This window comes from Trachurus japonicus, chromosome 9, assembly GCF_045865225.1.
Source record: "Trachurus japonicus isolate A0001 chromosome 9, Traja_1.0".
Lineage (NCBI taxonomy): Eukaryota > Metazoa > Chordata > Actinopteri > Carangiformes > Carangidae > Trachurus > Trachurus japonicus.
In genome coordinates, this window is record NC_140915.1 from 5,957,624 (window position 1) to 5,975,191 (window position 17,568).

At 42.0% G+C, this 17,568-nt stretch overlaps 1 protein-coding gene across 2 annotated transcripts in view; it reads left to right on the top strand.

Annotated features, from left to right (window-relative positions):
• Positions 1-215: 215 nt before the first annotated feature.
• Positions 216-17,568, top strand: part of ddr2l (discoidin domain receptor family, member 2, like) — a 28,363-nt gene continuing 11,010 nt past the window's right edge. Inside the window, exons 1-9 of one of the 2 annotated variants that reach the window (XM_085785788.1) lie at positions 216-566; positions 10,842-10,940; positions 11,065-11,167; positions 12,058-12,121; positions 12,510-12,662; positions 14,008-14,155; positions 14,899-15,004; positions 15,931-16,120; positions 17,093-17,339. In XM_085785788.1, the coding sequence (XP_085641914.1) occupies positions 10,877-10,940; positions 11,065-11,167; positions 12,058-12,121; positions 12,510-12,662; positions 14,008-14,155; positions 14,899-15,004; positions 15,931-16,120; positions 17,093-17,339 (1,075 nt within the window). In that variant the 5' untranslated portion in view covers positions 216-566; positions 10,842-10,876. The remainder of the gene's footprint in view (positions 567-10,841; positions 10,941-11,064; positions 11,168-12,057; positions 12,122-12,509; positions 12,663-14,007; positions 14,156-14,898; positions 15,005-15,930; positions 16,121-17,092; positions 17,340-17,568) is intronic. The other variant, XM_085785787.1, reaches the window with a different exon arrangement.

Sequence of the window (17,568 nt, forward strand, 5' to 3'; positions counted from 1 at the left end):
ATAAAAAAGTACTCGCATGTCCAACAACAAATGATTAATTCAATTTTTTTCCATTTATTTTTTATTTTTTGTCCTGAACTTGAACACACCCGCACCCCTCCCTCTTCTCCCCCCTTTTCCTCTTCCTCCTCCTCTCCCTATTCCCTCTCCCTCTTCCTCCTCCTCCTCTTCCTCCTTCCCCCTCTTCCTCCTCCTCCTCCTCCTCCTCCTCTCAGACGGGATGTGATGTAAATACACAGCCGTTTTTTTTTTTTTTTGTTCCTCGCGCACTCACTCAGCTCGGCTCGGTCCCTGAAGTCGGAAAAGAAAAGAAAAAAGTGTTGAAAAGTGAAGGAAGTCGGAGCGGAGAGACCAGGACCCAGACCCGGACCAGGACCAGGACCCTGTGGGAGTGTTACATTCCTCCACCATGATCCTGTAAAGCTGCTCCGCCCGTCCGTCTGTCCCTCCGTCTGTCCCCGACAACAACCCCGACCTGCCGGGGCCGGAGCGAGCCGAGCCGAGCCGAGCCGAGCCGAACCGAGCCGAAGCTGCTGTTGTGGATCCGGAGGAAAACCTGCGGACAGGTAACGGTGTGTGTGAGTTGTGGTGTGTGTGTGAGAGAGAGTGTGTGTGTAGCGGGTGGAGGAGGAAGGTGAAGCCGGGGGGAGAGGGAGGTTTGGGGGGTTGACAGCGGAGCAGAGCCGCTACTGAGGCCTAGACCAGAGGACAGAGTCCTGCAGAGTGCAATAGAGTCCAACAGAGTCCTGCAGAGTCTAATAGAGACTTAAAGAGTCCAATTGAGTCTTACAGAGAACTAAAGAGTCTAATAGAGTCCAACAGAGTCCTAAAGTGACTTACTGAATCCAATATAGTCTTATTTAGTCCTAAAGAGTCAAATAGAGTCTTACAGAGTCCTGCAGAGTCTAATAGAGTCCTTAAGTGTCTTATTGAATCCAATATAGTCTTATTTAGTCCTAAAGAGTCCAATAGAGTCATGCAGAGTCTTACAGAGTCCAACAGAGTCCTAAAGTGTCTTATTGAATCCAACGTAGTCTTACAGAGTCCTGCAGAGTTTAGAGTCCAACAGAGTCCTAAAGTGTCTTATTGAATCCAGCATAGTCTTATTGAGTCCTAAAGAGTCTTATTGAGTCCTAAAGAGACTAATAGAGTCCTATAGAGTCATGCAGAGCATAATAGAGTCTAACAGAGTCCTAAAGTGTCTTATTGAATCCAACATAATCTTATTGAGTCCAATAGAGTCCTGCAGAGTATTATTGAGTCCTAAAGAGTCCAATAGAGTCTTATAGAGTCTAATAGAGTAGTTATAGAGTCCTGCTGCATGTGGTTCTGGTTCTGGTCGGTGTAACTCAGGAAGCTGCTCCACTCTGAGACTGATACATGATGATCATGTTGTTAAAGGTTCAACAGTGGAAACAGAGAAAGGAAATAAACCTGGAGGAAACAGACAATGTTGACGTGTTGATAGTGAGTAGATTCACCTGCAGGATAATAACAACAACAGTAATAACAATCATAAAGATAAATAATATTTATTATGGAGCAACAAGTGATCAAATCAATCTAACTGATCAGAAACCAATACAGAGAAATCCAGTGATTCTACTTGTAGCTTTGAGTCAGTGCTGTTACCATGACAACACTTCTCCTATAGCTCTGATGTTAATCGATAATCTGTACCTGGATCAGTTCTACAGTGTCTGTGTGTCAGTGGTGAAGTCGTGTTGCCTTCACTGACCTCAAACAAACACCGTTCAAGTTTTAAAAAGTTCTTATTGTCAGTGTTGGACAATAATAATAAAAAACAAACAGTCATCGATCAATAAAAGTATTAATAAGTCAGGTCCGGGTCTGGGGGGGGGGATCTGGTTCCTGAGGTCGGAGGTCAGACAGGTGGAGCTGTTTTCTCCTCTGGTCCTTGAACGTCACACGACCCCGACCCCCCTGGTTCGACCTTTTACTGGGTTCCTATTGGTCGGAGGTTGTTGACAGGAAGGACCAGGTGCTCTACGCTGTTACTATGGTGAAATGTTCGCTTTTGTCCTCTATGATGATGAAGATGGTGTCGCCATAGCAACATACTACTACTACTACTAACGATAATAAGTTTTGACCCATATTGATCAGTCAGTATTGATCAGTAGCCTATTGATTGTTCAGGTCTGTGGGTTTGTTTGACAGACGGTTGAAGATGTCGCCGCCGTGCATTATGGGAAATCATGAGGACATAGTTCATTGTTTATAGTTTAGTTCAGTCTATTAGTTTAATAAGGGACAGTGTGCAATTACATTAATCATTTGCAGAAAAAAAAAGAAAAGATGGTTGCACCAGATTAAACTCCCAGCTAATTTCCATCTGTAGTTCCTACACATTACATAAAAATGATCAAATACACAGAATTACACAGACCACAGCTACTATACAAAGGGGAGACATAGAAAGACACAATTAGACAATAGACAACACATTAGACAATACAGAACCATGTATGAGGTAGACAAAGTGCAGAGTGCTCATAGCAGCAAAGTGTTGATTATACTGTATGTGTGTGATGGGCAAAGATATAGATAGATATATAGATTAGATAGCCTATAACTGATTATTATTGATTATAAGAATCTGCTGCCGGAGGGAAGCAGCTGCCTGCAGGTGTGTGTCGGTGTGTGTGTGTGTGTGTGTGTGTGTGTGGGTGTGTGTGTGTGTGTGTTGCTCTGTGTGTGTCAGTGATTTCACAACAGCAGCAGCTTCAGTGTTTGGCTCAGACTGTGAGAGCAGCTCCAGTGTGTGTGTGTGTGTGTGTGTGTGTGTGTGTGTGTGGACCTGGTGTTCAGGACATCAGAACGAGTCTTGGATCATATTTGTCTGGTCTTGTGACTGAAGGAAAAACCAGAACCAGATCCAGGTCCAGAACCAGGTTTATGTTTCTGCACCAGTTCACAGGAGAAGAAGGAGAAGTTTCACCTCAGGTCTCTCTCTCTCTCTCTCTCTCTCTCTCTCTCTCTCTCATCGTCCAATCAGACATCGTCCTCGTGTCTCCACCTGGATCCTGCTCACTGATCAGTGTGTGTGTGTGTAGGTGTGTGTGTAAGTGTGTGTGTCTGTGTCTCTAAACGGCCTGAACCTGAACCTCCGTCCAGTGAAGTTAAAACTCTCTGAGGGTTATGAAGCTCCCATGATGCCTCTGGGCGTAAACAACACTTCACACACACAAACAAACAGTTGAAGTGAAGCAGCAGTGTGTGTGTGTGTGTGTGTGTGTGTGTGTGTGTGTGTGTGTGTGTGTGTGTGTGGTGTCAGAATTCAATTCAATTCAATTCCTCTCATTATCCAGGAGTTGGGGGGGAAAAAAGTTTTTTATTTATGGAATAATCAAAAGTTAACTTTATTTACTTTCTCACTATAATGGTTTAATAATCAGGTGCAAAATATCAATGTATATTATGCTACATTGTTAATAAAGAACAACACAAACTGAGGGTTTGATCCAGATTAAAACAAAGACTGGATCATGTTTCATTTCATTTTGTTTCGTTTCGTTTATTTCAGTCAATACGTGTCATTAAAAGAGGAGTAACAAACCAGAAAAGACAATAAGTAAACAGAGAAAGAAAACTGATAATAGACATTTGAACCGAAAAGACTGAACCATAGTTTATTACGCCTCCCCTCTTATAAGTCAAGTAAATTTAAAAATGTAAAATGTACAATCTGTTATTTATTAATAAAAGAAATAAGCAGTCACAAAAAAGAGAAACGGCTGAATTTTTTTTCTTTCTTTAAAGGGACAACGAGGAGTTTCTATTTGGTTATAAAAAGTCTCACGTTAATGTGGATGAATCTACGTTACCACTTGTTAATGGGCCCATTTTCGATAAATATATCGTTTTGTCTCTATGGTTATTTTGTTATTATTAGTGGTGGTGGAAATGCTGGTCGAGTCGACCAGCGTTTCTTTACTTTCGGTTTTGTGGCGAGTCATGAGAATAACGCCGCCGAATCTCCGTTTATGGTGGGAACTACGACGGTATGTGATCGTCTTCCAACCTCTGACTTTAATTCTTGATGAATGAAAACATGAGTCTGTCTTGCGCCGGTCAAAGAATTTCACGGTGCGGAGGCTCATAAATGTAGTGTGAAAACACTTCGCTTTTACAAAACTCCTCATTGTCCCTTTAATAGAAAAGAGGAACAATCATACAGAACAAAACAAAACAAAAATAGCTCAGCAGCATAGCACGTGTCACCACTCATTACTCTAACTTATATAAATCAATCATCCTGTTTTTAAGTACTTTTTTGTCACAAATAAAAAAAAGTGATCACATGATCTGATCTGATCTCAGAAGATCTCAGTTTTCAGTTTTGAAACGACACATTTTCAAGATTTGATCTGATCCATTTTCCAAAATCCAATCAGATTTTCTCCCTGGTGATCAGAACCGGTGGAAACCCTCAAACCTGCTGCGGCGGCGTGGCGGAGTGGGCGGAGCCTAACGTTACCTGAGGCTCCGCTCGGATTCTTTCTCATTTCAAACACATATTTTATTAGTGAACGTCGTGTCCACGCTTGTTGTGATCAAAGTAGATCTGCAGTGCATCATGGGAGGTGGAGTCTGAATCTGAACATCCCAGCATGCACTGGGGCACGGTGTGTGTGTGTGTGTGTGTGTGTGTGTGTGTGTGTGTGTGGTAAGAATGCAGCTCCAAAGCTTCAGGTGGGTTCGATTCCCGTCGCCTCGGCCGTCACTTCAAAGCTGGACATGTTAAATCAAGCGCTCCTCCACATTCTTCAGATGCCGGCAGCTCCACTTCAGAGCAGAGCACCGGGGTTCAGACTCACACCGACAACTGGGACAGTCCACCTTAAATCAAACTAAGAACATCTTGGAAACTCCACCTTAATTAAAACCGGTAGCATCCAACATAACAACTGCAAACGTCCACCTTAACACTGTGAACCCTAAATGTCAACATCAGTATGAAGCTTGACACTGTGAATTGTGACCATCCACCTTAAAAACAGTAAACATCCATATTACAACTTTAAAGGGACAACGAGGAGTTTTGGAAAAGCAAAGTGTTTTCACGCTACATTTATGAGCCTCCGCTCACCGTGAAATTCTTTGACCGGCGCAAGACAGACTCATGTTTTCATTCATCAAGAATTAAAGTCAGAGGTTGGAAGACGATCACATAGCTACCGTCGTAGTTCCGACCATAAACGGAGATTCGGCGGCGTTATTGCATTTCCACCAACACTAATAATAACAAAATAACCATAGAGACAAAACCATATATTTATCTAAAATGGACCATTAACAAGTGGTAACGGAGATTCATCCACATTAACGTGAGACTTTTTTATAACCAAATAGAAACTCCTCGTTGTCCCTTTAATCGTCCACCTTAAAAACTGTTAGTGTCCGCGACAGCATCGAGTTTAACACTGTCAATGGTGAGCGTCCACCTTAAAAAAACAGTGAACGTCCACCTTAAAACTTAGAGAGTCAGCCCAAAGAACTATGAACATCCACCTTAAAAACTTTATGGTGTGCATTTTGTTGGCTTCCAATTATATATATACTCTACTTCATACTGTACTACATATTACTGCTTTATACTTCTCAGTACTACATGCTGTACTACATATTACTGCTTTATACTTCTCAATACTACATACTATACTACATATTACTGCTTTATACTTCTCAGTATTTCATACTGTACTACATATTACTGCTTTATACTTCTCAGTACTTCATACTGTAGCACCTCAACGCTGTGAAATGTGAACATCCCACTCTACAACTTTAATTGTCCACCTTAAAAACTTTGCCTGTGGACTTCGCATCCACTGTAACACTGTCATTGGTGAGCTTCCACCTTAAAAGACGGTGCGCGTCCACCTTAAGAGTGGCGGTGAGGTCAGTGTGTTTGAGCCTGGTCTCTTATGTAACGTGTTTCTGCTGCTGTGACCTACAAACGTCCAGAGAACGTTCACGCTGTCGAACGCAGCCGCACCGATGTTCAACAATGTGAACAACGTTTCCTGTGGAGCAGCTGAGTCTCGTCACACACAGCTGTACGTGTGTGTGTGTGTGTGTGTGTGTGTGTGTGTGTGTGAGAGAGTGTGTGTGTGTGTGTGTGTGTGAGAGTATGAGTGTGTGTCACATTGTTTATTGTGTTACATAATCAGACAGACGCTGCTGCAGCTCCACAGGCTGAAAACAGCAGCTTCGCAAAACACAGGCCTCGTGTGTGTGTGTGTGTGCGTGCGTGTGTGTGTGTGTGTGTGTGTGTGTGTGTGTGTGTGTGTGTGTGTGTGTGCGTCCGCCCGCCCCCTCTCAATTCCTTCAACTTCACCCAGTCTCCTCACTCCATGAAAAACTGGGTTTGTCCACCTTAAGAACTGTGTATGTTGTGTACATCTTTCAACTTTGTGCATCCACCTTAAAATGCAGTGCAGGCATCACCATTTCTGTCCGCTGTGAAATACAGTGCAAGTCCACCTTAAAAACTGTGAACCTCCACCTTAAAACTGTAAATGTCCACCTTTAAATGATCCCCATTAAAAACTTTAACTATGAATGTCCACCTTAAAACCTTTGAACTGCAAACCTCCACCTTAAAACTGTTAATGTCCACCTAATGTATAAAGCATCCCACTTAAAAACTTTTAACTATGAACGTCCACCTTAAAACCTTTTAACCTCAAACCTCCACCTGCATCAGCTGCTGAAGTATGGCGACTGTTTTTTGTATCAGGCGATGGAGCAAGAAGCACGTTGTCATGGAGACGGGGAGGATGTGACATCATTTAAAGGGATACTTCACCCAAAATCGATAATTCACCAATCATCTACTCCCCGTCATGCCAAGGAAGGGTTTGGAGAACTTTCAGAGTCATCAAAACGCTTTAGGAGGTTTTCATATAATGGCGGCGGATAGAGTTCACTTTTGAATGGTCCAAAACACACACTATGAAACATCCAGATACCTCCATACTCGTCTGTACTGACCCAAGTGTCACTTTTTATTTGATAATTGAATATTCGTTCGAACCTACGTTTTCTAGAAAGTGACAGCCCTAGAAGCCGCCACATGAAAAAGTTGCGTGAGATTTGCTGCGAGATGTTCTTCTGTGTTTACATCATACATCCAATGGTTTACAACGACAATCTCCATCCGCCGCCATTGTGTGAAAACCCGTCACCAGCCGGACCCCCCATGGAACTCCTAAAGCGTTTTGATGACTCTGAAAGTTCTCCAAACCCTTCCTTGGCATGACGGGGAGCAGATGATGAATTGGTGATTTATCGATTTTGGGTGAAGTATCCCTTTAAAGCCCCAGTATGTAACTTATTTGGCTTTTTATTAGCAAAAATCAAATCTGCCTTTCATAAATCCGTATTTCACTGAAGTGGAATCACAGCCGCATACAAATGAAAGCTTTCTGGTTCCTTAGAATGAGTTGTTACAAGTCGTTACAAATACATAAGTGGGCGACGCACCGAACCGAGGCGGCCATGTTGCATCGCCATTTTTTACGTTGAGTGTCAGCGTGACCGTAGGTAACCATAGAAACTGAGCGGAGCTGTGGGCTCGGCCTGTTAAAACTGTCACCACTGTGTAGTGTGAGGAAGGACGGAGGCACTGGTGTTGCATTCAGGTGCAGTCAGGCAGACGGCCGTCGGCAAACCAACCGGATGTCATTTTACTCCACCGGAGAAAGACGGCAAAACAATACCACATCACCATGACAACATATTGTCACATGGCCTGTATTGTTTTGCCTCGTGCTGGCGGACCACTTGTTTATCCTGTTACATGCAGCGTCTGTTGTCTGTCTGACGTCTGCCCCATTTCACCTGAATGCAACATCAAGAATATGTTCCGATATGCAACCGCACCGCTAGATGGGGGAATTCCTACACATTATACCTTTAAACATGGATGGGCGACCAATCAGAGAGCAGCTTTGACCCTTGACCTTTGGTTCAGACCGCTGCACCTGGAGCGCCGTGACCTCGCTGGTCTCTGATTGGCCGACGATGTCGAACACATTAAAGTTTTAGCTTGTGTTCGTCTCTATTGTTTCTACTGTGTCTGTTTTGTTCTCAGTGAACTCTGGAGAGGGAGGGAGGGGGAGAGGGAGAGAGGGAGAGAAGGAGGGGGGAGTTGGAGAAAGGCATGTGGATTCCTGTGTTTGTGTGAGCGAGAGACATAGACACAGACAGAGAGAGAGAGAGAGAGAGAGAGAGCTCTGGGTTGCGTTGAATGTCAGGAATGTTGAGGCTTTTGGCTCTGGTTTGTTCTGAGGGAGAAGGAGGAGGAGGAAGACGAAGAGGAGGAGGAGGAGGAGGGAGCGGAAAGGGAGGATTGAGAGGGAGGGAGGGAGGGATGAGAGAGGAAGGGAGGTGGAGATAAAGAAGGAGCTGAAAAAAAAAGGAAAAGAGGAAGAGAAGATCTGTCCGTTCTTCTGTTTGTTGTGTTTTTCGGTGTCGAGACGCTGCAGTTCCTCCACTGACCACTAGAGTGATAGATAGATAGATAGATAGATAGATAGATAGATAGATAGATAGATAGATAGATAGATAGATAGATAGATAGATAGATAGATAGATAGATAGATAGATAGATAGATAGATAGATAGATGACCTCAGAGGGAAACAGATGATTGATCTGAGGAGATGATCAGCTGATTGATCGGTCGGTCGGTGTCATCAACGAGCAAACGGTCAACGTCATTGATATTGATGATGATGCCTTTGTTGTTGTTGTTGTTCCTCTTCTCCTTCTTCCTCCTTCATCTCTTTCTTCTTCCTCTTCTTTCTCCTCCTTTTCCTCCTCCTCTCTGTTTTCTCTCTCTCCCTCCATGTGTTTCTCTCTCTCATGTGATTTTGCTGTAGAGATGAGCAACAGAGCAGGAATCTGAGCTGCAGCCAACACATTACACACAGCTCTACCTCTCTCTCTCTCTCTCTCTCTCCTCGAGTCGTTGCCAGAGAAGAAGAAGTCGAGCTCGGCTCCAGTGAATGACATCACTTCCTGAGCAGAGACGATCATCGTCTGAGAAAAAGACACTAGGGACGAAAGAAAGAAAGAAACAAGAGTTCTGTGACTTTATGATGTCACAACAAAGCTGTCACCAAGCCCCACTCACCTGAGCAGCAAGAGAGAGAGAAAAAAAAGTAAAAGAAAGAGTAAGGAAATATAGAAAGAAAGAAAAAAGAGTAAGGAAATAGAGAGAGAAAGAAAGAAAGAAAAAAAGAAAGAAAGAAAGAAAGAAAAAGTCAGGAAATAGAGAGAGAAAGAAAGAAAGAGTCAGGAAGGAAAGAAAGAAAGAAAGAAAGAGGACACAATCAGGACGCAGTGTACCTCATCACTGTGATGTCACAGCGGCCTCTTCTGACTTCTGATTGGTTGTGAGCAGCAGCTCAGACGAAGCCGCGGCGTCTGTGAACGTTTCCTCTCTGCAGCTTCAACACTCAGGACCAATAATGATCATTGATCATTGATCATTGATCACTGGGTCGTGATCAGGTGTCTGACGTGTCAGCGAACAGGAAGTCAGTGGTGAACGGTAACAGAGTAAATTTACTTGAGTACTGTACTTAACTCATTGAGTGCCGCGCTCCTTTCCAAAGTTTTAGTCAAGTGTACCGGCAATTTAGACCATTTTTGACGATTTTTGTAGAGCCACAGCGTATTCTATATTATTGCCACCAACACATACTGTGGCTCAATTGAAAGGTGAAACTTTCTGCTTCAAATGGCCACAAACCGTTTGTTTCTACGTGCCTCTGTTCCTGAGAAAAGTCAAGCTAAACATGGCTGGTTTTCACCAAAATCCCTGCTAAAGTCCCCAAATTTACACATAAGGTGTGTTAAAGTGTCTATTTTCATAATAAAAAAAAAAGAAGCAAAAAACGAGAAATCTCGTTTTTGGCGCTCAACGCATGGGAACGAAAAACGAGAAATTACGTGGTTGGCACTCAATGAGTTAAGTACATATCCAGAGGATTTGTACTTTACTTGAGTATTAGATTTCTTTGGTACGTATTACTCTTACTTGAATACATTTCCAAGACAAATCTTTTTACTTTTACTCCTACTACTACTCTTACTACGAGTTAATTTCTAGGAAGGCTGAAAAGTACTCGTTACTTTCAGGTCTGCTCTTTTTTTCTTTTTTTCTAAAATACTATTGTCAAAGAAGGAAACCCTAACCCCTAAAAGCTGCACATCAGTGCAGGTTTCAAAGAGTTCATTCTCAGAAACAAGAGTTAAAAGCTCCTTAAATTAATTTAGAAACAATTATAGTAATTCATTGATGAGAAAAATGAGAAATTTACTCTTACTTGTACTTTTGGATACTTAAGTACCTTTAAAAGCAAGTCCTTTTTCACTCTTACTGGAGTAACATGTCGACTGAGCTACTTTTACTTGTAACGGAGTACATTTTGACCAGTAGTATTTGTACTCTTACTGAAGTACTGGGGTGGAGTACTCTGTCCATCTCTGCAGGAAGTGATGTCACAGCTGCGGCGTCTGTGTCCGTCAGAGCGTCGGTCAGAGTGTGTTACACAACCGCAGTGAGTGGGCCGAGTGTTTGTGTTAACATTGTGAAATCACACACACACACACACTCGTCCCAGTGGTGGCTTCTGCTGAATTTCCCGTTACCATGGTTACAGCGAGTCCTTCCCACTGCCGTGTTCTGGTTCTGACCGGACCATGTGACCGTCGGTCGGCCATGACACCTGGTCGTCGGACTGAGGTTGGTCATAGTGACAGGAAGTGACATCATCATCATCTCTCTCTCTCTCTCTCTCTCAGAGATGTAGCGTGTGTGCTGGTGTGATCGGCGGACCATGATGCACCTCTTCCTGCTGCTGATCCTTCAAGCCAGAGCAGCGTTCGGACAGATCGACCCCGGTAGGTACACACACACACACACACACCTTTGATGTGGACTCTAAAGTCAACCAGACTTACGAATTTGCCCTTTGTCTGTGTGTGTGTGTGTGTGTGTGTGTGTGTGTGTGTGTGTGTTTTACAGGACATTGTCGCTATGCCTTGGGCATGGAGGATGGACGAATCGCGGACAATGACATCACAGCCTCTAGCCAATGGTACGAGACCACGGGACCCCAGTACGCCAGGTAAATATTATATTATGTTATGTTATGTTATGTTATGTTATGTTATGTTAACTAATGTTATAATATATTTTATTATTAGAGCTTCCCCGACCAAAGATTTTCTTGGTCGACCAATAGGGCCATTAGTCGACTAATCTAACTAATTAGCAGCTGTGTTTATTTATTCATGGTACCTATTCACTGTATTATCCACTGTATTTGTATCACTGTATTTATTGTATTCAGTATATTTTATTCTATTCTAAAGCCTGACCGGGGACAAAGACTGCAAATTGGCTGAAGCTAAACGTCTTATATATAATATTATATATATCACATTTTCCCATTTTTGTGCCAATGTTGTATGTATCGTCCCTTAATGTTAAATAAACATTAAAATAAAAAATAAATAAATAATTGTTGCGGATAATAGTGTTTCACGTTAATTAACGAGACTTATGGTGTTTCGGGTCTGGATCGAGTCCGCGGAGTCCGCTCTGCCCGTCTATGTGGGCAGGGCCTGTAGTTTCACACATAACACAGCTTATGAACTTGATGAATAGGGACCTGCCCTGTTAAAAAAAAAAAAAAAAAAAGATCACAGTGAGTGAGTGTCACAACTTCTTGTATCTGGCCCTTCAAATTAAAAGCCCTCTGGCTTTTCATACACAAATCATATAGATTTTGACTTAATTTTGACAAGACACGGCTCCAAATTATCCTTTTTTTTCTGAAACCAATCGACCAATGAAATTTTGGGGCGACTAATTCTTGGTCGACTATTTGGGGCCTATTTAGCCCTATTATATATATATAATTTATATTATATAATCGTACATAATGTTATATTATGCTATGTTATATTATAATATATTGTATTATATTATATTATATTATATTGTGTTGTGCAGGCTGAACCGTGAGGAGGGCGATGGTGCCTGGTGTCCTGAGCCTTCTGACAGTCAGTACCTGCAGGTCAGTATGTGTGTGTGTGTGTGTGTGTGTGTGCAGGGGGAACATGATCGTGCACCGTCAGTGTAAGAGGAGCTCAGAGCTCAGAGCAGGGAGGTCACAGGCTGTGATGAAACTTTAGACTAATAAAGTTATATTTAAACTCTGTCGTCAGCGACTTCACACTTCACACGTCTCACACAGAGTTTCATTCATTCACTAACGACTGACTCATTCATTTTTATTTAATCAGGACGTCACATTCAGATCTGACAAATAGCACATTTTTTTCCGTTATTTACTGAATTAAAGAAGTTTGATATGAAGTAACGATCAGATTTTGAAACAAAACCTTGTCTCTGATGTGTCACATGACTTCCTGACGCGCTCTCTGATTGGTCCGTTTCCTCAGGTGGACCTGGGCCGGCTCACCTTCCTGACCGTGGTGGGGACTCAGGGCCGATACGCCCGGAGCTCGGGGAACGAGTTTGCGCGAGCGTATCGTCTCAACTACAGCCGGGACGGACTGCTGTGGAAGCCCTGGAGGAATCGTCAGGGCAACACGGTGAGTGACGGGCGAGGGGGGCGGGGTTTAAATCTGAGGCAGGAAGACTGAGAAGAATGGGAGAAAAGCTGCAGAGGAAACGGGAGCCGGAGCGATAGAAGGAAAAGAATGAGAGAGAGGAAAGGAAAAGAAAATGATGCTCGTTAACTCTCGTATCACAGGAAATTACATTTAGACGCCAACTTCCTGTTTCTGCCCCCTGCTGCTACGGCAACGACATTTAGGACACAGTTTAAAGGGCGTGGGTCGTGTTTTTATCTGACCGGACTGTTTGTTTTCCTCTCAGGAAAAACCAGCCCAGATTCAAAGAGGGAAAACAATGAAAGAAAGATCAGAATTCATTCATGAAGGAGGAAAATATTCCCGACCAATCAGGAGACAGATGATGAGCAGAGGCGGAGCTTTGCAAATATGGATCAGGCACTTTTGGTGTTTGTTGCTCTGATTGGTTTAGTTTTAGTTTTATTAAACATAGTTTACAGATCATGCAAACCGAGCCAAGAGTCGCTGGTTCGATTCCCAACTGTGTGTTCTGACAGCTCCTGACAGATAAAATCATATTTTAGTCTATTAAAAAATTAAATCATAAAAGTGAATGTGGCCAAGAAAACTGATTGAATTTGAAAGAGAAAAAAAAGTAAAAACTGAGCTGAACTTAAAATCAAGCGACAGGAGTTCTGTGACTTTATGATGTCACAACAAAGCTGTCACCAAGCCCCACTCAACCTGAGCAGCAAGAGAGAGAGAAAAAAGTAAAATAAAGAAAGAGTAAGGAAATATAGAAAGAAAGAAAAAAGAGTAAGGAAATATAGAACAAAAGAATAAAGAGTAAGGAAGGAAAGAAAGAAAGAAAGAAAGAAAGAAAGAAAGAAAGAAAGAAAGAAAGAAAGAAAGAAAGAAAGAAAGAAAGAAAGAAAGAAAGAAAGAGGGAGTCAGGAAATAGAGAAAGAAAGAAGAAAGAGAAAGGAAATAGAGAAAGAAAGAAAGAGTCGGGAAATAGAGGAAGAAAGAAAGAGTAAAGAAAGAAAGACAAGCCAGCAAGCCCCGCCTCCTGAGGCAAAAAAGAAGAAAGAAAGAAACAGCTAGATAGAAAGAAGCTGATAGATAGTTCATGTAATACAATACACATGGCCGAAAGGGAAAGCGGGAGAAGCAAAAGCTTATCTAGTCCCGCCCCCATTACCCACAGAATAAAATCTTTATCGTAATCTTTTCTTTTCTTTTGCTTTTTACATTTTCTTTTACTTATGACATTTTGACATAACATGTTACAGCAGTAGGTAGTATTGATTGATTGATAGATGGATGGATGGATGGATAGATGATGTTTGTCGTCTGTCACCAGGTGATGGAGGGAAATACAAACGCCTACGCCTCCGTCATCAACGACCTCCATCCTCCGGTCATCACTCGCTTCGTCCGTCTGTTCCCGGTCACCATGCTGTCCACCACCGTCTGCATGAGGGTGGAGCTGTACGGCTGCCCCTGGGACGGTACGACACACACACACACACACACAACATTTCATATTGTCTTAGCTGTTAAAGGGACAACGAGGAGTTTTGGAAAAGCAAAGCATTTTCTCACTACATTTATGAGCCTCCGCACCGTGAAATTCTTTGACCGGCGCAAGACAGACTCATGTTTTCATTCATCAAGAATTAAAGTCAGAGGTTGGAAGACGATCACATACCGTCGTAGTTCCCACCATAAACGGCGATTCGGCAGGGTTACAAACATAAATAATAATAACAAAATAACGATAGAGACAAAACAATATATTTATCTAAAATGGGCCCATTAACAAGTGGTAACGTAGATTCATCCACATTAATATGAGACTTTTTTATAACCAAATAGAAACTCCTTGTTGTCCCTTTAAATGTTTTTCTTTGGTAATATTTGAATTATTTCATTGCTATTATATTGCATTGCTATTTTATATTTTTGTGTATTTGATTAGGCTTACATTCATGCACTGATCATTAAACGGACAAATCAGAGGTTACTGTAGGTACTCAGCAGTACTTGAGTAGCTTTTTCACCAAGTACTTTCTTACTCTTACTCTTATAAATGTTTGAATGGCTACTTTTTACTTTTACTTGAGTAACATTATTCCAAAGTAACTGTACTCTTACTTGAGTAAAATTTTTGGCTACTCTACCTACCTCTGCACACGCCTGTCAATCAACCAACCAATCAGACGTTGACATGCCCCTCCCCCTCCCCCCTCAGACGGGCTGATCGCCTACAGCGCCCCCGAGGGTCAGCTGATGATGCCGCCCGGCTACCCCATCGCCAGCCTCAACGACTCCACGTACGACGGCGTGCACGAGAGGAGGCGAGTCTCACACACACACACACACACACACACACACACACACACACACACACACACACACACACACACACACACACACTACACACTGTAACTGTAACTGTATTTCCTGTTCAAAAGTAATCCGATCAGATTTTGGATAATGGATTGGATCAAATCTTGAAAATTTTGGTTGTTCAAAACCAAAACCGGATTCTGAGATCGGATTAGATCACGTGATCCAGTCTTGGTTTTGATCTGGATCAAACCCCCAGTTTGTGTTGTTCAAAACTTTTCAGTAGGATCGGGATAACGGGATTATTCTGATCCCAGCAGTATGGTGGATTCAGGAACAAAATGTGATTTAAATTAAATTCAAACCGGTCAAATAAACAATATTCAGTATTATAGTATTATATTATAATATTAGTAGTATTATATACATTTATTGATTTATATTTTGCACCTAATTTTAAACCACAAAATTTAATGATTAGTAAATAATATTAACTTTTGAATATTCTACAACTGAAAAACTTTTCCCCACCTACTTTTCCCCAAACTGAATTTTAAAATTTGAAGTTTGAACTTTGAAATTTGAATTTCACTGATGTACTGTATATTTGTATAGTCTGCCTGTTTAAAAGACATTGAAAACGGAGTGTATGTATTGTTTTCTGTGCTCTTTGTTGTTTCCTCCTTCATTGTGATGCACAGTCCCATCTCGAGCATCATTATCCAGATTTGGTAATCTTGAACATTTGGATTTGGATCAGACTGATCCAATCCAACTTTGCGTTGAACAACTGGGATAAAAGTAAGATGGATTACGTGATCCTGGATAGAAAAAAAAGAAGGGATTTCAAAATCTGGATCATTTTTATCCAGATTACACCTTTTGAACAACTGGGTGGTCCTGGTGATTGATTGACAGCTGTGTGGTCCAATAGGAGGCTGTTTGGCGGGATGGGTCAGCTGACGGACGGCGTGATCGGCCTGGACGACTTCCTGCTGACGCGTCAGTACCACGTGTGGCCGGGCTACGACTACCTGGGCTGGAGGAACGACTCGCTGGGAACTCAGGGATACGTGGAGATGGAGTTTGTGTTCGACCGCCAGAGGAACTTCACCTCCATGAAGGTGTGTGATGATGATAGGACAGATTATTTTGTCTAATAAATCATCTGTACAGTAGATCTTTTTCATTTTACAGGCCGCTAATTAAATGATAATGTCAAGAAATAACCTAAAAATAACAATTAATTTCATCATAATGTCTAGAAATAGCTGCCAATTTCATAGTTATGTCAAGAAATATAGTAAGAAACGATTGAGTAGAAAAAAAAATTCCCCAAAAAGGGTTATGAAAAGCATGTGTAATCTTTAGCCTTTATGAAAAACATGACATTACTATGAAATTGACCGTTATTACTATGCTATTTCTTGACATTATCACGTAATTAGCGGCCTGTAAATTAAAGGGTTACCTATAAAAATATATCTTTTTTTTAATCTCTATTAAAATACTGATAGATAATATAATAAAAAGATTGGTACAGTTCACTCCTCTCAGAGTGTAACGGAGAGTCCGGGTGCACTCACTCACCCATAAAAGGACGTGCAAACCTGACTGCCAAGCGGTCATTGACCTCTTGGCACAACGGTTTGCATCGTCGCCCGCCGTGAGGGAGACCGCGGTTTGAATCCCACCTGGGGAAGTCCGTACCGAAACACAGCGCAGGGGGCCAGATTAACATCGGCTACAAGTGCATAATTGACTTAAATTAAACTATTGTTATTTATTTGTATTACTGCTAGTACTTTGTAATTTTGCTGCCTCTTGGCCATGAGGTTGCTTTTGAAAAAGAGATTCTATATCTCAATAAGCTTTACCTGGTTAAATAAAGGTTTAATAAAAAAAAAGTGAATTTAGTGTCAGTATAAGGAGCTTTAAGTAAAGTAACACATGAATCTATAACACAGAGTTCAGCTAATTGGACAAAATCTTGTCATATAACAAATAATGCATCTTCACATCGAGGATCCTTCACTGTTTTTCCATTAAACTGACGGTATCATGTGTTTATTGACAGTCTAAACTTCTTCCTCCAGGTTCACAGTAACAACATGTTCACCCGCGGCGTGAAGATCTTCTCCTCCGTGTCCTGTTGGTTTAAGCCCCGCCTCATCGCCGGCTGGGAGGCGGAGCCTGTGGCGTTCAAGACGGTTCTGGACGACAGGAACCCCAGCGCTCGCTACGTCACCGTGCCGCTCAACCGCCGCGCCGCCAAATCCCTCCGCTGCCGCTTCTACTTCGCCGACGTCTGGATGATGTTCAGCGAGGTCTCCTTCCAGTCGGGTAGTTCGCTGCCTTTATTTCAGTTTAGTTCAGTTTTATTTTAGTTTTTATTATTTTTATTTAGTCTTAGTTTTTGTTTTTCAGGTTTTAGGAGAAAGCCTCTGTCAGACCTCTGGAGATGAACTTTCTGGGATTTTACCCTTTTTAGTTGCATCCTATAAATCTCCCCAATTTAATTCTCGTTTTTGTAAAAAATTGTCAATTTTATTTTATTTTATTTTTTGGAAAA